The following is a 17,783-nucleotide window of genomic DNA, read 5'->3' as shown; positions in this document are numbered from 1 at the left end:
GGGAAAGTGTCCAGACAAAAGATCAAGTAAAAAAAAAAAAAGTTTTATGGGGTATTTTTGCAACAGAGAGATTGATTACAGTAAGTAAAAATTGCATTGCTCTGTTCTTGATCTGTCTTTCCTTCCTGCCCAATACAAAGAAAAAATAATTATTAACTTCAAGATTTCCATTACATGAGGAAAGGAGTTTGTCAGCTAAAACTTCAAGTTATTATTTACAACTACTCACGGAGTTCCACATGGGGATTCACCAGCTGTTTCTTCTGCCCATCTCCTCCATCTACATCATCTGAAGGCATAAAGGGACCAGTCAGGGTTGTTCATTATTATTACTGAGAAAGCCATGTAAGATACTACTTGTAAACTCCCATCACAAGAGAAATATTTTCTTATTTTCAAGAACACAGAGGGAACTATATAAAGGGAATCAGAGATACAGCTATAATTGTATGATATATGTATGCTAGAAGGGCCCTGCTCTTCATGGGAAACAAGTACAAGTTTTCCCTGTTTTCTCTTCATTCATTTTCCATGAGTTGAAACAAAAGTTAAACAGGAAGCAAGGAAGAGAGACTGGGCTGCTTAACTAGAGTCAACTCAATCCAAAGGCATTCAAGCCCAGACCCTCAATGTCCCTATAGTTACTGGGGTTTGAAAGACCCTATTTCCCTTCCCATAAAGCAATGTCTTTAGGAGAAACCCACATCTGATGCCCAAATCATTCATTCGCAGTGCAAGTTGAATAATCTTGGGACTGCTGAAAAAGTATGAGCAGGAGCACATTCTGGGCCTTACAAGTACGAATGAGGTTTGGGAGAAGTAACAGTCCAAGACAGAAGATGGACTCAACAGTCCAAGTCTTGTACCTTGAGGCTCTGCTCCTTGGTTTTCTGCTCCCTCTCTGCCCATCTGTCCAACCTGGTAGTAGGCACTGTCAGCACCACGTAAGGTCTCTTTCTTCTGGGAAGAGAGGTCTGGGCTCTTCCCTCCCGTGCCACGGAAGAAAGACAAAACGCTAGACGGTTTCTTTGCTACAGTGAAAAGGAATAAAAAAGTTGGTCTTGGCATTTCCACAGGCAGTTTAATAAAAACATTACTTACAAGAGCATTCTCCATTCATTGTTCTAACTGAAGGAATGATGTCATTCAACTGTAACTCATTTGCAATTCTTCAGGCAACCAAGGTCCATCAGGTTAGCAGACCTAGCATTCTGAGTAGCATTGGGGAATTCTGAGTCATTTAAAAACACAGACCAAGCGTAAGCACCTTCAACATAGGAAGAACTTAACTTCTCCATTTAAAAATATTTTAATTGCCACCTTTTTAAAGAAGGCAGTACCAAAAGAAGTCAGAACATATTATAGGCATCATACCCCACTGAACAGCCTAGATTCAAAAACAACCCAAGGTCCACCACATCATAACATACTAAATCAGGGAATGATAGTCTGATCTTATAAGAATCACAGAAAGCCATCATGGGCACAGACTTCAAAAAAAACCCAAAAGACACACATGTTCTACATCAAGTCAACTCTAAGACTAGTCACAATTTCAACTCAGAATGCATTTTCTTTGTTCTAACTTAACTTTCACAAAAGCTAGAACCCAGGTTAAGTGGAATCAAGTCTGAGCTGAGATTAGCATCATGGATATGATTTTGGCAAAATGGTCTTACGCTGTTCTGGCTCTGCATTGCGATTTGAAGGGCCCGTGTTAGCTTCAGGCAGGCGGACAGGGCTACTGCTCTTTGGCTTGCTGTCTGACATGCTGAAAGGCAAAAAAACAAAGTCACAAGCCCAACAAATACTGCCACTCGAGACACTATTGCTTTACTCCTGTACGTTTATTTCTCCTTCATGCCTAACACTAAGTACTACTAAGGGAAGATGATACAGTTTAAGGTTGCAATGGTGTGGGACTCTCCAAAGTTGTCCTCCTCCACCTCCCTGAGAAAAACCGCACAGGGCTCCATAGCAACAGCTCCATTTCATCACCACAGGAAAGGTAAGCCGGACCAGTAATCTCTACTATGCACAAAGTCAAGGGATCAGCTGATGGGGCCAGCAGAGTCCTCAACATGAAATGCAAACTCATACTGCAAGAATGTGTTGGTTACATGGAATGTGTCAGATTCCATCAGAAAGCCAAGATCTTAACAGAGGCATATTTCGAGGGTCCTTTCCCATCCTAGTTTTGGCTTATTCACTACAAGCACTGCGCCTTCGCTCTGTGCGCTGTAGTTCCTGCATGTAACCTGTTCAGCTGTAGTCCTTCTTCGGAACTGTTCTTCAGAGATACTTTGGACAACTCATCCAGGGCATTTCTGTACTCCTTGCAACTGAAGGGAAGAGGAAAATAAAAAACAAGAATATGAAAAGAGTCAGCTGTTCTCTGGGAGACTCTGTAACACCAACCCAAAGATTCAGTTCAGAGACAATCACAAGAAACAAAAACCCACAGTAGAAAAACCTCTCCTTCATTTTTTCTTACAATTAGAACATAGTTCCCTTAGACCAGAAGCTGCTCTAGATCATACCGCAGGAGAAATCCTCTCTTGTTTCTCCCCCTCCCAAAATTTAAGAATGCGCTTCTTAAAGTCTGCTGCCTTATGACATGCAAACACCAAGATTTACTGAAGCAGCTGGTTTGGAGAGCTGAGTAGCAGGCAAGAGCTGCTATGACCAAAGGTAGGCAAGGTGTAGACTGCAGTATGAATACTCAGTTGCACTTCCTCCACGCTGGAAAGCTGAGTGAAATGTAGTTGCACTTCTTTCTGCAACAATATTTCATTACAGGAAGCACTAATTCAACTAGTACACAACTAATTCATTTTTGTGTACTAGAGCTCAGCAAGAAAAGCATAAAATTCCGTTGCAAGTTGGAAAACCTACTTTTCGCATCTCAGCAGTAAACAGAGAGAACTTCAGCTCTGGCAAAAACACTCAACACAGCTGAGTGAAGAAATTCTGTCATGTTTGCTCCTTACCATTATAATTTAAATATTCCTTGCACAGAAAAGTACATGTGTCAGATGAACAGCAAAACCACACCAGTACCTGAGAGCAAAAGCTATGATGGAGCTCGGTTCTTTCTCGCAGACTGCAATAGGTACACGTTCATGCTCGTACATCAGGTAGTGCTTATCCGGGTCGCTAAATGAAAGGGAAATAGGGAGAATATTAGCAGATCGTAACAATTTGCGGAAAGAAAAGGTTAGGTTTTGGTCAAAACCCAGATCTCATCACTGCACTCCCAGGCACAAGCTGCAAGTCTTAGCAAGGAACCAAAGCTCCCCAGATTAGCTTCTCCCAATAGACACATTCATAGCTATGTGGCTAAACCTAAATGGTAACATGTTAGGGCAATCAGCACTTCAAGCAAGCTGCTTATATCAGAAAACCAGCTCCAAGTTAGAATAAGAGTCTATTTCTGTTTAGCAGCCACTGTTTCTAATGGCACCAAAACCCGCCTGAGTTTGTTTTGACTGTCCTGCAGCATAGCCTGCAGAATGAAGTTAGGGAACAAACCTGGACTCTTTTCTGAACAAGCAGTTTAGCACAGAAAATTCCCAAGAGCCTCCTGGGTTTCTGTAAGATTTTCTTTTACTTGTCTGTAGGGTCCAGTTATTTAACTTTTACCTCATTCGCCCATGGCCTCCACTACTACCCTGGGGGTAGGATTCATATGTTGAACTCAGGCTGCCAAACGTTAGGCTCATGTCAAATGAGAAACACTACAAAGCACGCAGACCAAGTAGCTGAAAGACTTTCCAGCCTGCCCATTTTCACATGAGAAGAGGACTTGAGGGTACATGCAGTAGCCATTGAACCTGACCTACACCCAGACAATGCCAATTTGAGTCCAACCCTTGGAAGAGGTCTGGAAGCAAAAACAAGAGGCAGGCACATAGCTTCAGTAAGTCTTTGCTAAGGAAGGACATTTCTGCTCCCTCCCTGCAGCAATGAAGTTAGAAGGCACCCTTCTCCCCTTTCCCCCCACCCCTTCCCCTCCCACAAGAGTTCTGAGGAGGCATGCCTGCTAGGAGGAAGAGAAACTGATAATGCATATGCACAAGGGTGGATCATTGATAAGAAAAGTGGGTAACCTACAAACACGTAGAAGGGAAGCAGAAAACTTCTTGCCTTGAGGAAGTTCTATAGCTTATTGAGAGGCAAACCCAAATGATAACTTAAATTACCTACTGAAGGAAGCATTGCAATTTGATCAGACTGGTAATTTTGTACATCATATATATTATGCAGTACTTACAAGGGAAATGGAATGGGGTTATAGTTGTTTCCAGGCAAAAAGTTAGCCAAAATAGCTTTCATAGTAGACTTCTCCTTCACTTGGCTGTCTGTAGATCCCAGTGAGTGTCCATCAAACACATCTGGAACAGAGATAAATTAAGTTTACATCACAATATTAATGTAAATTCAGAAGGAAGGTTGCAAACCACAGAGTTACCAGACTTGTTGTTTCCTAAATCGATCTCATACACTTGCCACAGAGAAGCAAGAGAAAGAATACAAGACCACAACTGAACTATACCTTCTGAGCTGCTTGTTGTATCCTGTTCAGACAGTGTGTTAGCACCAGTCATATGCTCCGATACAACCTCTGGAGGGGTGGGCAGCTGAAGATGGGTGGAGCCTGTGGAGCTCTGACTTGATAAAGTAGTCAGGAAACGATCCTCTGAGGGTACAAGGACAGTTAAAGACAGAAGAAAGCGTTTTACATGGCTGTCAGAAGTGATATTGCTTGCTCTCAGGCCCAGCTATCACCAGTGTCTACTTTCAAGAAGTTTTTACTCAGAATGCAGGTAAGGCCACCCAGAGCAAAGGAATGAGCAAGCTGATCAATGTAGCACATGACCTCCAGAAGATGCACACTCTTATACCCACTACCTTCAGCTCCCACACACTCTCAGTATGCCTCACGTAAGAGGTCTCGGCACCCATAACCACTTCACAGAACAGTTGAGAGGCGTTTCCCAAATTCCATGTAGTTATTCAGTTATTTAGAAAGGCTCTGAAAGTTTTTAAACTCAAGTTCAAAGGAAAACCCTTGCTGGCCAATTTAGCTTCACATTAGAAGCAGACTGTGCTTTTTATAATAGTAAGCTACAAAATGGCTTATTCCCATCTGATACATTGAGGATTCACTGTTTCTCTAAATTATCAAATTTGACAAAGGCTCCCATGTTACGTCAGGGAAAGGGTTATAAGCAAGCTTCTTTTGGCAGCTTAAGAAAAATAAACAAATAAGCAAACAACAGACCTTTCTCTCCATTTTGCAGTGCTGGAGAAGCATTGCGTGGGGAAGCATCCATGCTACTGATCTAGGCAGAATAACAAAATACCAGTGGTGATGCCAAGCTCTTATAGTTGTATCCCTTCCTCTGTGGAACACTTGCAAAAGCAGATGTACCACAACAGAGTACTTCCACCCACTGCACTGTCACTGTATCTACCACCACATGAAAAAGACAAGGCAACAGCAACCCAGCTTCACAACATGCTTATTACTGCTACCGTTGCTCTATGCTGCTTTAAAGACTACACTCTTCCTCTATATAAACCTACTTGCTGGTAAATCAAGGTTAAGCACGTTTTAGCATCTAACAAATATGTGTAAGTGGGACGTATGAATGCAGTAGAGCAAATCCAGGGTCTCATGAGCTTTCTTAGTGCGCCTTGCTAACATTAGAACTACTGGGAGTTCAGCCTCTCTGTATGATCCTTATACTGTACTGCCTTGCAGTCTGGACAGTTTCTCAGAGTACCAGATCCCCAAAAGGTGGTTGTTCAGCATGCTGGCAACTGTACCCTTAGACCCTGCTCTTGAGGCAGCAGGCCAAAATTATTTATACATCCCCTCAGCCAGTTCCCACAGAACAGAGATGAACCTGCAAATTCACTATCTGTCCTTCCTGTGTTCTTTGCTCTGCCTCTCCTGACAATTTTTGCCTTTTCTTTTTCACAAGGGATAAACCTCGTGGGCAACAACCTAGGGTCTAACAAGGTGACCTCCTTCCTATCTATGCATACACCTGACAATGAGTGCGGCTCTCCATTGTCAGTATTCAGATTAACACTACACGAACACCACAAAAAAATCATCAAATCCTATTCATACTTAGCCTTCTTCTGTTTAATAGGCTCTTCATTCACAGCTTTAGGATAAGATACATACACTAACATGCAATTCAAGCATTTACAGCTGAAAACCACATGATGCAGTAAAACAAGTTCACCAAGTGAAACGAAGCCAGTCTTAAGACTACTGTGTTGCCCCAGAAAAAAAAGAAATGTTTAAGTAGCTTCTGGCCTGCTACTCGTACCTTGCTTTCTTCACCTTGCCTCAGTCTCCCAGGGCTGGGTGGTACTGAAGGACGTTTTCTCCCTTTCTCTTGTTGGAAGAGATCCTGCAATCTTAAAAAACAAAACAACAAAACCCAAAGAAGAATTAAGAGTTAGGTTACAGGTATTAGCTGTGAAAGGCACAAGTTATGAAGTTTCTTCATACTAGAATACAGCCAAGCATGCCTTCACCAGTCTTTACTGCAAACTCAGATGGTTGCTAACATATGCCAAAGCTATGTTGTTTCAAATGGCCAAAATCAGAACATTTTCTTCACCTCTGAGATAATTTTACCCAATTAATTGCTTTCCCATGCTCCCCTCTTCCCCTCTCTTCCGACCTTATTCAAATAACACTTTCTTCTCTTAGATGCAAGTTGTGCTCCACAACACAACATTTCTATTATCTGGCCTCTGATGATTTTCTGTTCCAACCAACGAGCTCTGTGGTCTTAACCAGTAGAGGACATTCAGCACAAGCTGTCATAACAGACTCTACACAGCAACTGCACTACAGGGAAAGTACAAAAGAACCTCCTGCCTTCTACAACCAGCACAGTATCGGTATTGCTCACGATTCCAACATGTGTCCTCTTACCTATTATTCCAGGCTTGTAGCATCTCACAAAGTCCTTGCTTTTTGGCTATCAGAGACTCAAAAACAGATTGCAGCTGCTGAGGTGTGTCTAATGATGATGAAAGCAGCCTTGCTTGGATTTTCTCAGTCCAGTTTCGAAACTCTCCCTCTTCCATCTGCCAAAAGAGAAACTGTCAGTGTTCTGTGACCAAAGATGACACTAGATCCCAGTGGCTTCTCCACACACTTTGTAGCCTATGGTCTGCCAGTGGAGAAACAGTCCATTACCTCCTTTTGGGCAAAGAGGTCTTCCATCTTTTCTTCTCTCGTTTTGCTGAAAGTGTCCGTTTTCAGAGAGGCAAGGCGATCATCAACAGCAAGATACACTTGTGACACCCTGTCAACAGGGATACAAAGAGTTACGCTGTGACTACTTGGAACATCTTCAACATTCTTTAATAAAAGTCTGAATGTGTTTAAGGTTAGCATTTAAGAATACAAAAGACGATATATGGCAGTCTTCTGCGCAATAGGTCATCCCACTGAATTTACAGGGAAAGTTGGAAAAAAATTCATCAGTGTAGCAGAAACCTATGAGTTACATACACTGACATTCCTCTTCACAACTTATTCTTAGCAGTGGAAGTTGTCAGAGAGCAATACAAACACATTACTAGCAGAGGGGAATTGTTGTGTCATCTGTGTTTAGGAAGAATCTGGGACTGCAAGCTACACCTCCACCAGAAGGGCTCAGAGACAGTCAGAGTGAGTAACTCTACTTCAGCTCTAAACAAAGCTCCACAGGTTCTGAAGTCAGGCAGTCACAAGACATCAGCCATACAGGAATGCTGCCACCACGCAGAACAGCAGTCAGGCTGGATTTAATACAGTTTCCATCATGCCTGTCTCCCACCTTTTTGTTCTTACAATTAGAAGGTATCTAGGCTTACGGTAATTTACCTTAGACCATAAGAAGGTACCAGACTGTCTGCTGTTGTTATATTCAACAGCTAACAAAGGCAATGCCTTTTATGCACCAGAGAATTTAGTTGCCACATGACCAATATAACAAAGACAATTCTGTCTAGACAACAGATCTGAGCAATTTCTTTACAGTTTTTCTGGGCTGAAGGCAGGATTTAAATTTGGTCAGTTCTTCCAAAAAGGAATGTTAGGGTAAGGATACAAAGTGTTACCTGCAGTTTTCAGATTAAGCCTTCTAGGATCACCTCCTCTGTTACATTTTTAGTATTAGACGGAGGAATTAGAAATATTTTAGCTGTGCTTGACAAGGTAGTTTGTAAGAAGAGGTGACATTTCAGATACCGCCTAATGGTCAACTTTCAGTGTCAGAAACATGCTGTATCACTCAAATATCAGTGCAACATTCAGAGATGGAGAAGAGAAGAATCTTAGTTTCTACTGGCTATGTTTAAGCTGTGCTGACGCCAGATGAAGAGGTGAGAGATTAGGACAGACAGAGCAGGTAAAGTAAAGAAGATTCCAATACTACCCTCCCTTAGAAGTATATGCACATATAAATGGGTTTAAAACCATTACTTTTCTATTAAATAATGACTATTTAGCAAGTCTTATCTATGCTAGCAAAAAAGGTTTTGTGCTCTGCTAATAAAAGTCCAAATTACAAATAAGTGAGGAAGGTATTAAAACAAAGCTTACTTTTGAGAGAAATCCTTGAGATCCTGCAAAATAGTAACTTTCGATGGAGCCTGCCGTTTGATGTAGATCTTGGGGAGGGGGACACACACTTCAAGCAGCCGGATTGGAGAGTAGCTGAGAAGGCAATATGACAGCTATTAACAAGACTCTCACCACATAGTACTAATTCTACACCATATTGTGGTTTGTGACCCTTATATGTAAAGGGGCACTGCCAACATGTCCAGGGCTTTAGTTACTTTACTAGCAATAACACCCTGTTTATTTACCTCCTAGGCAAAAAAGTAAAACCACAGGTCATGTTGCAAAAATAAAACTCTGAAAGTTTTCAAGAGTAGATAGGGAAAAGTGTTTCCCTTCTCTATCAAGGACTGGAGCCATTGATTCTTAGGAACACTGCCCACCCCATCCAGGACAATGATGGCACCCACAATGCCCTCTGCAAGCCAGCACACAATCGTGCACTTGTGATTATAGTGCAGTTACATTATCCCACGCTTTAATCAAAGTGAAGGACAGACCTGATGAATCCTTACTAGAGCTATATGCTTCACATAGTATTAGAGAGAGAAGGAAGCTTTTAGCAGTGGACCTCACCTGAAAGATGCCACCATCTGATTATAGGAAAAATACTGGTGATAGTCATGGTGAATGGAATGACCACAAGGCTCTGCATTGGCCCTTCGAGTGTACTGGTGCCCATAGAATCTCAGCTCAAGGTATTTTGCAAAAGACATAGACCAAGAATCATTGGAAAGGGGAACAACTGGTGTCACCTGAAAAATTGAAAGCCAGGTATCTTAACTTCACTCTTCAACCAAGATTAAGGACAGGCTAACCTAGATAGCAACGTAGTATTTCTAGTAGCAGAAGCATCCGTGACCCTGAAACATACTAAACAGCAGCAAAGATAACATTTATGCAAAGCTCAGGCCATAGTTACAATAAATTGGATAAACAACAACTGCTAGTTGATGATGACAGGTGCTAAAATGGGGGAGTACAAACATATCCTTCGTGGAAGCTTCTGTTTGGGAATGCTATTTCTCTGCATAGAGACAATTTCCAGCAACCCAGTCAGCAACATATGGTTTCATCATATACTTTTTCCCTGGTGATTCTTCAGCTACAAGTACATTGGTATTGCTCTGCAGTGTATTTCAACTCCAGCAGTGCTTGAAAGCTCAGAGCAGTCACTGCTTTATACATACTTAATAGCCACAAACATATTAGTGTTTACATGAGCACACAAAAATAAAAGGTTATAGAACAGGTGTATAAACAGCAGCGTAGGACTTGCCTTCAGCAATGACATTAACTTCCTCCAGGTATCTTTAAATCCAACACCCATCTTTAAGCCAGCGTAAACAGGTGAATTGAGTCATCCACATGAGTAATTGAGATGTTTTTCATTTCAGGTACTGCATGAATCTTTTCTAATTAAGTTTTACTCTCATCTCTTTGAAGGCTCTTAAGTTTTACAATGTTTAGCTAGAGATGAGTATCCAGTTGGTAATGTTTTCTTAGCTAAATTACAGAACAAGTTTCAGATAATACACAATCTTACTATCTTGTCTTTTTTAAAGCAATTTATCATTCCTCTAATTAATATTTTACTTATTTTGTAACGACTACTAAAGGAAGTCTAGACATCACATTGATGCAATGCAGACTGTCCAGTCCATAGCAGATCAAAGAATACCAAGTGGTTTTAGCCAATTACTAAGCCAGTAGGTCTCAGTGTCTGCCCTTCCCCATACGTAAACTCATTTGATGCTCACACTGATTCACTGCAGGGAAGGGACCATACTCTTCACCTCCAAGAGGGCAACTCCAATTTTTCCATATGTTAGAAATGAGTTTTCAGCAATATATTGACTCCACTTAAACCTGTCCTCTCAGAGCCAGGTTTAACACTTCCCAACAGGACTATCCCACACAAGATGTTTCGCCCTCAACAGCCCAAATTCTGCAAGAGGGAGTTGTAGGTAGGTGAGACCATCTGTATCAGTAACAGGTTTTGTGTTAGTTTAGCCATAGCTCCAGGGATGAGCACTTTCCTCAAAAATGCTGCCTTTCCGTAGGAGGTCAGTCACAACAGGAATACTAAATTGGAATAGCAATGATTCTTAACCCCACATCCTTACCTGTTTGCACAGTCTGCACCAGGAGTAAGTAAGAATGGTGTGCTGGTACCCAGGGACTGGGGAGTCCAGCTCCTTTAACACAATTTGCACACAGCCTTGCCCATGAACAAAGCGACGAATGTGGTGCACCATTGGCGTTTCACAGAACATGCTGGGGCATTGGTAGGAAGGCCTTATAGAGAGAAATGGAAACATTTATGAATGATCATAGGCTAGACACTGCTGAAGGACTGATTCGACATATCCAATATGCCTTTTCATATCACTGTACTATTTATCTTTACTGTAAAAGTTTCCTAAGCCTTTAGTGAAGACTGTTTCTGCCGAGTGAATTGTATTCATTTAGAAATAGCATGGAGGGAAGTTCCCTTGCCAGTAATGACTGTATAGGTCCCAAAAGCAGACTGGATACTGGTTGCTATCACAATCTTTTTTGAATTAATCACTTTCTACCAACATATTCCACATAGTCCACAAAACATGGATCAAGCACCTGGAAGTGCCTGGCACCAAATTAGAAGACCACTTTGGCAGTGTACCAGAGCAAAGGCTACTGAGGACCAAAGATGTGTCAAAGAGCCTTCAAAATGGTAGTGTTTCAGGTCCCGAAGGAAGAGATGAGTTTCTCTTTGAACAGAAAAACTCATGACCTTTCTTTGGATGGGTTTCTTTTAAGTCAGAGAAGAGAGGCTGACATCAGAAAAATAAAAACTGAATTGTTTAGCTACCAAAGCAAAAAATAGGGAATTCTTCAAAAACAGAAAGAGCCTAAAACAGCCCAGATCCTCCTTGCTTATATGAAAAAAGATTAAAAATTACTGAAACTATGGAGATTGAGAAGCATTCACTTCAGCACACACTAACTTAGCAGTGAGCAGCTAAGCTCCTCCTCCTCCTCATTGATCAGCACAAGGAGAAATACTTTTTCCTCCAGAGAAGGCTGAATATTAAGAGCATTTTGCTACTGCAAGTAACCAATGGAGAGAACAGAGTAATCTTGGCTTTTGAGGAGTCATAGGCTACCTATCCAGCTTCACAGCCTGCTGAGACTCTGTATGAGGATCTGATAGTACTGGTTATTACTGAAACGTAACAACTTCCACCTCTGTCAGATTAAATAAATTACACAGTACTTTGCCAGGGCTAAAAGTGTTCTAGATGATTTACATCAGCCACCTTGCAGATATGACAAAGCCTTACTCTGACACCCTCAGATAACACTAAAGTAGTAGGGGTTTTTTTCTAGAACTCGTATGAAGTTCAAATAGGAACCTCAGAAAACTGTGAATAGTACAGTTGCTTGTCTTGAAAAACAGCTCTTTGGAATCCATGCTCAGACTCTTAACTAAGCCCTTAGAGCCCTAATTGCTACAAGAAGGTATAAGTGAACACATTTGTCTTTATGAACTTGTAAGTCTTGTTTCATAATCTGTTTGACTTTCTCATTAAAGGAAATAAGAGGGACAGGGCCAAAGTGGGGAAGCAGTGGATATATTTGCTTGTAAGAAGTGAGCATGAGTAAGTGAATTCTTAAATCCAGTTCCTCTTTCACTACAGCACGATAACAAAGCAAAGGGAGTGGCAGATTTAAGTGGTAAGCTTTACTAGGACACAACTGGTTCTGTAGACTCGCATGCTGTTCTCCTAAGGGCACAGGAAGTAGAGTCCATGAAGAGGGCAGCAGGTCAACTTCACAGAGCTATCAAAAGCTTTTCTTTTGTTTAGAATGATATTTAGAATAAGTTCCTCCTCACCTGAAACAGTAGCGCTCCAGAAAAATCCCTAGAGTCAGGTCATTTTTCCCATAGAACTCCATGGTCACAATCCTAAAGCAGAGAAAGAAAAGCTTTAGAGGGTGGATGCTGCCACTGTTAGCTGTTTTCCTCTTGACCGCCCTTCTTAGATTGCTGCTGTCAAGTCTGCTAATAACGAGATCAGAGTCCTACTAGAACAACTTTAAACTTGGCATTTAAAAGTTAAATACAATTCAACTGCACTTTTGAAGATCACATTCAAGAATATTTAGGCACAGAAGTCTAGACAGCTTGAAGCCTCAAACACTGACATTTAAACAGTTACAAAAAGGGTATATCCAGAAGATGAAAAAAGCTTTAAGAAAACCTTACTCTTCTAGAAGATTTAGTAGCATCTTTCATTTTCTCAGAACCTGAGGTGACCAAGCCACTTAAAATGTGTAGCAGTTTAAGTGTCACAATTCAGACATCTCTAATATCAGTATATTACATCCTCTTATTGTCGCTGTTTAGCAAGCTTATCACCACCACCTTTGGTTAATTCCTAAGCTTTTACAGCAACTCTAGAGCCGTCCCTCTAAGAGAGCCATCTCTATATTTTCACCTGAGATAGACGATGAAACACAAAGACCTGTCCTGTTTAGTAGGGCTAGAAGCATGTCACAAGTTGCACACAACAAATTACAGCCCCCTAAACTGGAAATACAGTTAAAACTCTTAACGCCACTGACTATAATATGAGAAAGATAACAATATATTCAAATGCCACTCTCAGATAATGCAATCTAGATGTATTCCAAGATTCTCTCAAGGCTTATTTTTGGGCTTGGACATTCTTCTGTGTTTATATAAACTAACTCTTCCCCACAAGACTGTATGCAGTGTCCTGTTCCCCCCCCCCCCCCCCCCACTACTCTGCAGTGAAAGGACCAACTAAAGTATTCTGGTTGAGACTGGGCTTTCTCATTCATATCTTGGGGATTAGAGGCTATGGGATACTGCTCTAGATCCACCTGACCAGGCAACACAAAACTATTTTGGCAACAGTACCTGTTACAGGATGGGCACAACCTACCAAGGACTCCTCAAAGAAATACCGCTATGAGGCAAGCACTGACCTTGACTTAGGAAAAAAGATAGCAATTATACAAGCTGTAGAGGAGTAGTTTTCATACCAGGGGCTAACACAGGCACTTGGAGCGTTGCTGGACTGAGCAGAAGAGCTACTGAAGAGAACACAGAGCCTCTGATGGTTTACTGGGCTCAGGCAATCCACCTGGTAGAGAGAGAACAACTCATTTACTTGTTACAGACACCTCCATCTACACACAACTCCCAATGACAAAAATCTACTCTAGTAGTTTCATTTACAGACAAATCTCTGCTTGCTCCTTTTGTACAGATTAATCTTGCATTATCTCTGAGCTTCAGGTAGACTTGTACCATGTATAATTGGCAACTGCCATCTTTAGAAAAGCATAACTAGTATGCAAAATGAAACCAATGCACACATGTGTTTGTTTCTGTGGAAAGGAAGCTAAGGGAAACAGAAAACAACAAGAGTCCCAAGACAAACGTCCAGAGTCTCCAAAGCACTGTACAGTTTAGGACACCTTGGAATCAAAACTCTGCCAATACATTATACCTCAATTACTCATTCAGGCTATAGAAAGACTTACAACTTTCTGTCCTCTGTGAAGAGATTTACGACGCTGCTGATGGAATGGAGCTGTTTCCCCTTCCACGCCCTACCGAACTATGAAGTTACCAAATACTTTTCTTTGGTCACTGAATAAATTTAAAACAGCATCAACCAGCCTGATCCAGAGCAAGGGCTAGTCTTACAGTTTGTAAGATTATAGCCTGTGAAGCTACACAGATTTACATTTAAGCACCGATTAAAAAGTGACTTCTGCTCATGAACCTGAGGGCTGATTGGCCCAGGGACCAAAATATTTGACTATTTCAAGAGATCAGTTCTGCGACTCTTGTTCATAGACTTTTCTCCTGAACAGCTTCTAGTTCAAGAAATTCCCAAGATCCTTTTTCTCAGATACAAGTTAGTTACTTTCACAGCAGTTTCCCAAAACTTTAAATATTTTGATTATAAGCACATACTGCCTTCTTTGAAATTTCAAAGATTCCCCCCCTCCATTATGAGATTCTCACATTTCTTCAGATCACCCAAAACTTTTATGAACAGCCAAATACTTTAATGGAATTACAGCCTACTGCTGTTTCCAGGACATTAAGCCCTCTGAAGATGAAAATATTACGCTTTTTAGAAATCACCAATACAAGCAGCAAGAAAGCTCAGTTTCAGAAACTTCTTTAAGTTTGCTGCCCTTTCATGTATTCATTTTCACAAATCAGTCATGTATAACTGAGCTGAACAGGCAACGTAATACACTGATTCTTGGCCGATTCTGCGTTTCTCAGAAAGCAGAGTCTCACCACCTCTTCCCTTTCTAGGGAAATTTTGCAGTCAGTCACTTGTTCTTTCTTATGTCCACGTAGTCCCTGGTTATATTGACTTTAGTGCCCAGAGCACTGCAATCTAAAATGCCATTTTGAACCAGTCAAGAAAAACAAACAAAAAACCCACAAAAAAAATCCACCAACTCTGGTTTAACTTTTAATATGAGACGCTACACCTTCTGTATTACCAGGAGAAACTGGTGTAGCCTAGGTTTTGAGTAACATAGCTTTGAATCTTACCTTATGAGACCATGAGGATTCACTCTGAGCCAGTCCTTTCTCATCCTCGTCAATTCTGCACCCAGTTTTTCCAGTAGGGACACTAGACACATCCTTACTTTGGGCAAAGGGATCCGTGCTTTTCTGTAGTATCCTCCCTCCTCTGGCCCGATAGTCAGCCAGCATTCTGGCTAAGCTCTGGCTATCACCTAGATGTTCTGCTATTCTAGTATTAACCAACTCGTGAGAAGGCAAGATTTGGATAGCCTTGGCCTGGATACTCCCATTCATCCCTTGTAGGCCAGAGAGATCCCGCAATAATTGTCTCTTCCTTCTGCTCTCCAACTCCTTGTATTCCTTATTGAGGAGAGGAGACCAATAAACTTGCTCAGGGAAGTATTCCCGGGCAGGGCACCTCATGCCTTTTTCAGTCAAAAGAAATGGTTCACGGAACATCATTACAGGAGAAATACAGAGAATGACATCTTTCAACTCCTGCTTAAATGCTGCAGAGTAAGTCTTGAGACGATCCTCAGAAGAAGTTACCTCTTCCGTGACATATAAACCAGTATCATCCTGGAGAGGGTCTCTGAAGACTCTCATCTGACTCTTGGATTCTTGCAGATCATCGACCTGTTGAAGAGGCTCTGGTGTCTGGCTATCCAGACCAACCAAGTGCTGGTCCATGCCATGGAGGGGCAGCAGGGATGTTTCAGGTATTGCAGGAGGTACAGAGTTGAACACTGGAAATGGTGACTCTGCTTTGTGGTGCTCTGGCTGTTTTGAGGACGCTGTTTCCAGTTGACTGTTCTCTTGGTCACCTTTCTCAAATAAAACCCTTTGTTCAAGCAACCTGACCTCATCAGAGGACACTGACTCAGAGATTACAGGCAGCTTTTCAGAGGATAGTTCAATGTCTCTGACTGCTGTGCTGAAATCCTCACCATTGAAGAGATTCTGTTGTTCGTTTTCATCTCCTGGCTCCTCAATAAGGGAGTGAAAGGAGGTGTTTTTGGTCAGAGTAGGGGGCATGGCAAACTCATCCATAAGGAAAGAGATTTCCAGCTGGGAATGATAAGCCACACAGACCATGAAGACCAGGATCTCCTTCACACGGGCCAGCTCATACTCTGCAGCACCACACAACTTGATAGTGCAACCCAGGTGCTGGGGACACCCTTCAAAGAACATCAAGGTTTTTGTCTGATCTAGAAGAAAAATAAACAAACGAAAACATAGCAGTTAGGATGACAACTGCAGTTAACCTGATCTTAGGTATCTCACATATTGAAGAGACTGTAACAGAAACTAAGAGCAAGTAACGTTGGTAGCACAATCCAGCTGCAGAAGTTCACACCACTATACTGAAAGAACTTATTTTTGCAAGCAAAACAAGCATTTGCTACAAAAATTCTCCCATTTTGTAAAGTGAGTAATCATAAAGTCCAAGTGAAGGCCACATGGAACATGTTGGCCTAAACAGCGTATTCTAAGATCACTGTATTCTCTGCAGCAGTGAAGCAAAAACTCCACTATCCTCTCAGGCACATTTGCTCATCCTTACAAGTCAAAAGCCTACAAGATTTTGAGTGCAATTTAAAGGCTGGAAGGGGCCATGGGTAAGGGAAAGAGACACAAAGACTGTGTCTCCACAAAGATTTACATCAACAGCATTTATGTGTGCCAGCACCATCGATAACCTGTCAAGCAGCATTTCTTCCTTTGCAGGCTTCCACTGCCTAAAGGGGGTTACAGAGAAAAAGGAACCTCATTTCTCAAAGGTGTACAATAACTGGACATGTGGCAGTGTGCACAAATTGCAGCAAGGCAAACTTTGATTGGATATGTTAAGGATGCACCAGATGATCTTTCAAGGTCCCTTCCAACCTGGGCTTTCTATGATTCTCTGTTTCTATGTAGAAAAATTCTTTATGCTGAGGATAGTTAAACAACTGAACAGATGCCCAGACAGGCTATGAAATTTCCGTTCTGTAATATTTTCAACAGTTGGCTAACAAAGCCCCGAGGAATCTGATCCTGCATTGAAATTAATCCTTCCTGTTTTGAACAGGAAGTTGGACTAGACAAACTCCGGGGTGGTGGGAAGAGAAAAAAGTTTGGAAAGAAGCAGCCAACCTAATTAAAATCTAGTGTGCCTCATCTTAGTAAGATCATGCTTTTGTGTCCACAACATTGTAGTTCCAAGATGTAACAGAAGAAAAATGAGTAGGAAGGATAATACTCGATTAGACAAGGCACCCAACAGTTCAGAACTAGTTAAGAGGAACAAAGCATTTATCCTTTCACACACACACAAGTTAAAACACATCAAGCTTTACTCACCATTGGGCAACTGAAAAACTTGCATATAAAATTTATGACAGGTTCCCAAACGTGGTTTGGTCAACAGTTGATCCATTGACATCACTAAGTCTCCTTGGGTCATTCGACTCACCCGGTCTAATACTTGCTGTAAAAATGGAAAGAACAGTAAGAATTTACAGTGCAAAGAGGATACTAGCATCCTTAGCTTGCCCTCAAAAAAAAAAAAAAAAAAAAAAA

General features: G+C 41.5%; 1 protein-coding gene across 11 annotated transcripts in view; it reads right to left on the bottom strand.

Annotated features, from left to right (window-relative positions):
* Positions 1 to 17,783, bottom strand: part of PIKFYVE (phosphoinositide kinase, FYVE-type zinc finger containing) — a 67,191-nt gene that overhangs the window by 7,404 nt on the left and 42,004 nt on the right. For 8 of the 11 annotated variants that reach the window (XM_075756473.1, XM_075756475.1, XM_075756477.1 and 5 more), the window contains 19 exons: positions 17,565 to 17,691; positions 15,243 to 16,429; positions 13,700 to 13,800; positions 12,525 to 12,596; positions 10,771 to 10,942; positions 9,221 to 9,399; positions 8,624 to 8,737; positions 7,232 to 7,340; positions 6,965 to 7,119; positions 6,348 to 6,438; positions 5,285 to 5,345; positions 4,556 to 4,699; positions 4,274 to 4,394; positions 3,839 to 3,883; positions 3,061 to 3,156; positions 2,259 to 2,342; positions 1,680 to 1,771; positions 867 to 1,031; positions 230 to 289 (listed from right to left, as the gene is read on the bottom strand). In XM_075756473.1, the coding sequence (XP_075612588.1) occupies positions 230 to 289; positions 867 to 1,031; positions 1,680 to 1,771; positions 2,259 to 2,342; positions 3,061 to 3,156; positions 3,839 to 3,883; positions 4,274 to 4,394; positions 4,556 to 4,699; positions 5,285 to 5,345; positions 6,348 to 6,438; positions 6,965 to 7,119; positions 7,232 to 7,340; positions 8,624 to 8,737; positions 9,221 to 9,399; positions 10,771 to 10,942; positions 12,525 to 12,596; positions 13,700 to 13,800; positions 15,243 to 16,429; positions 17,565 to 17,691 (3,175 nt within the window). Of the gene's footprint in view, positions 1 to 229; positions 290 to 866; positions 1,032 to 1,679; positions 1,772 to 2,258; positions 2,343 to 3,060; positions 3,157 to 3,838; positions 3,884 to 4,273; positions 4,395 to 4,555; positions 4,700 to 5,284; positions 5,346 to 6,347; positions 6,439 to 6,964; positions 7,120 to 7,231; positions 7,341 to 8,623; positions 8,738 to 9,220; positions 9,400 to 10,770; positions 10,943 to 12,524; positions 12,597 to 13,699; positions 13,801 to 15,242; positions 16,430 to 17,564; positions 17,692 to 17,783 lie in introns of those variants that run through there. The other 3 variants (XM_075756474.1, XM_075756476.1, XR_012836062.1) reach the window with 2 other exon arrangements.

This window comes from Balearica regulorum, chromosome 6 (assembly GCF_011004875.1).
Source record: "Balearica regulorum gibbericeps isolate bBalReg1 chromosome 6, bBalReg1.pri, whole genome shotgun sequence".
NCBI lineage: Eukaryota > Metazoa > Chordata > Aves > Gruiformes > Gruidae > Balearica > Balearica regulorum.
The sequence above is the reverse complement of the archived record's forward strand: the minus strand, read 5'-3'. Positions and strand labels throughout refer to the sequence as shown.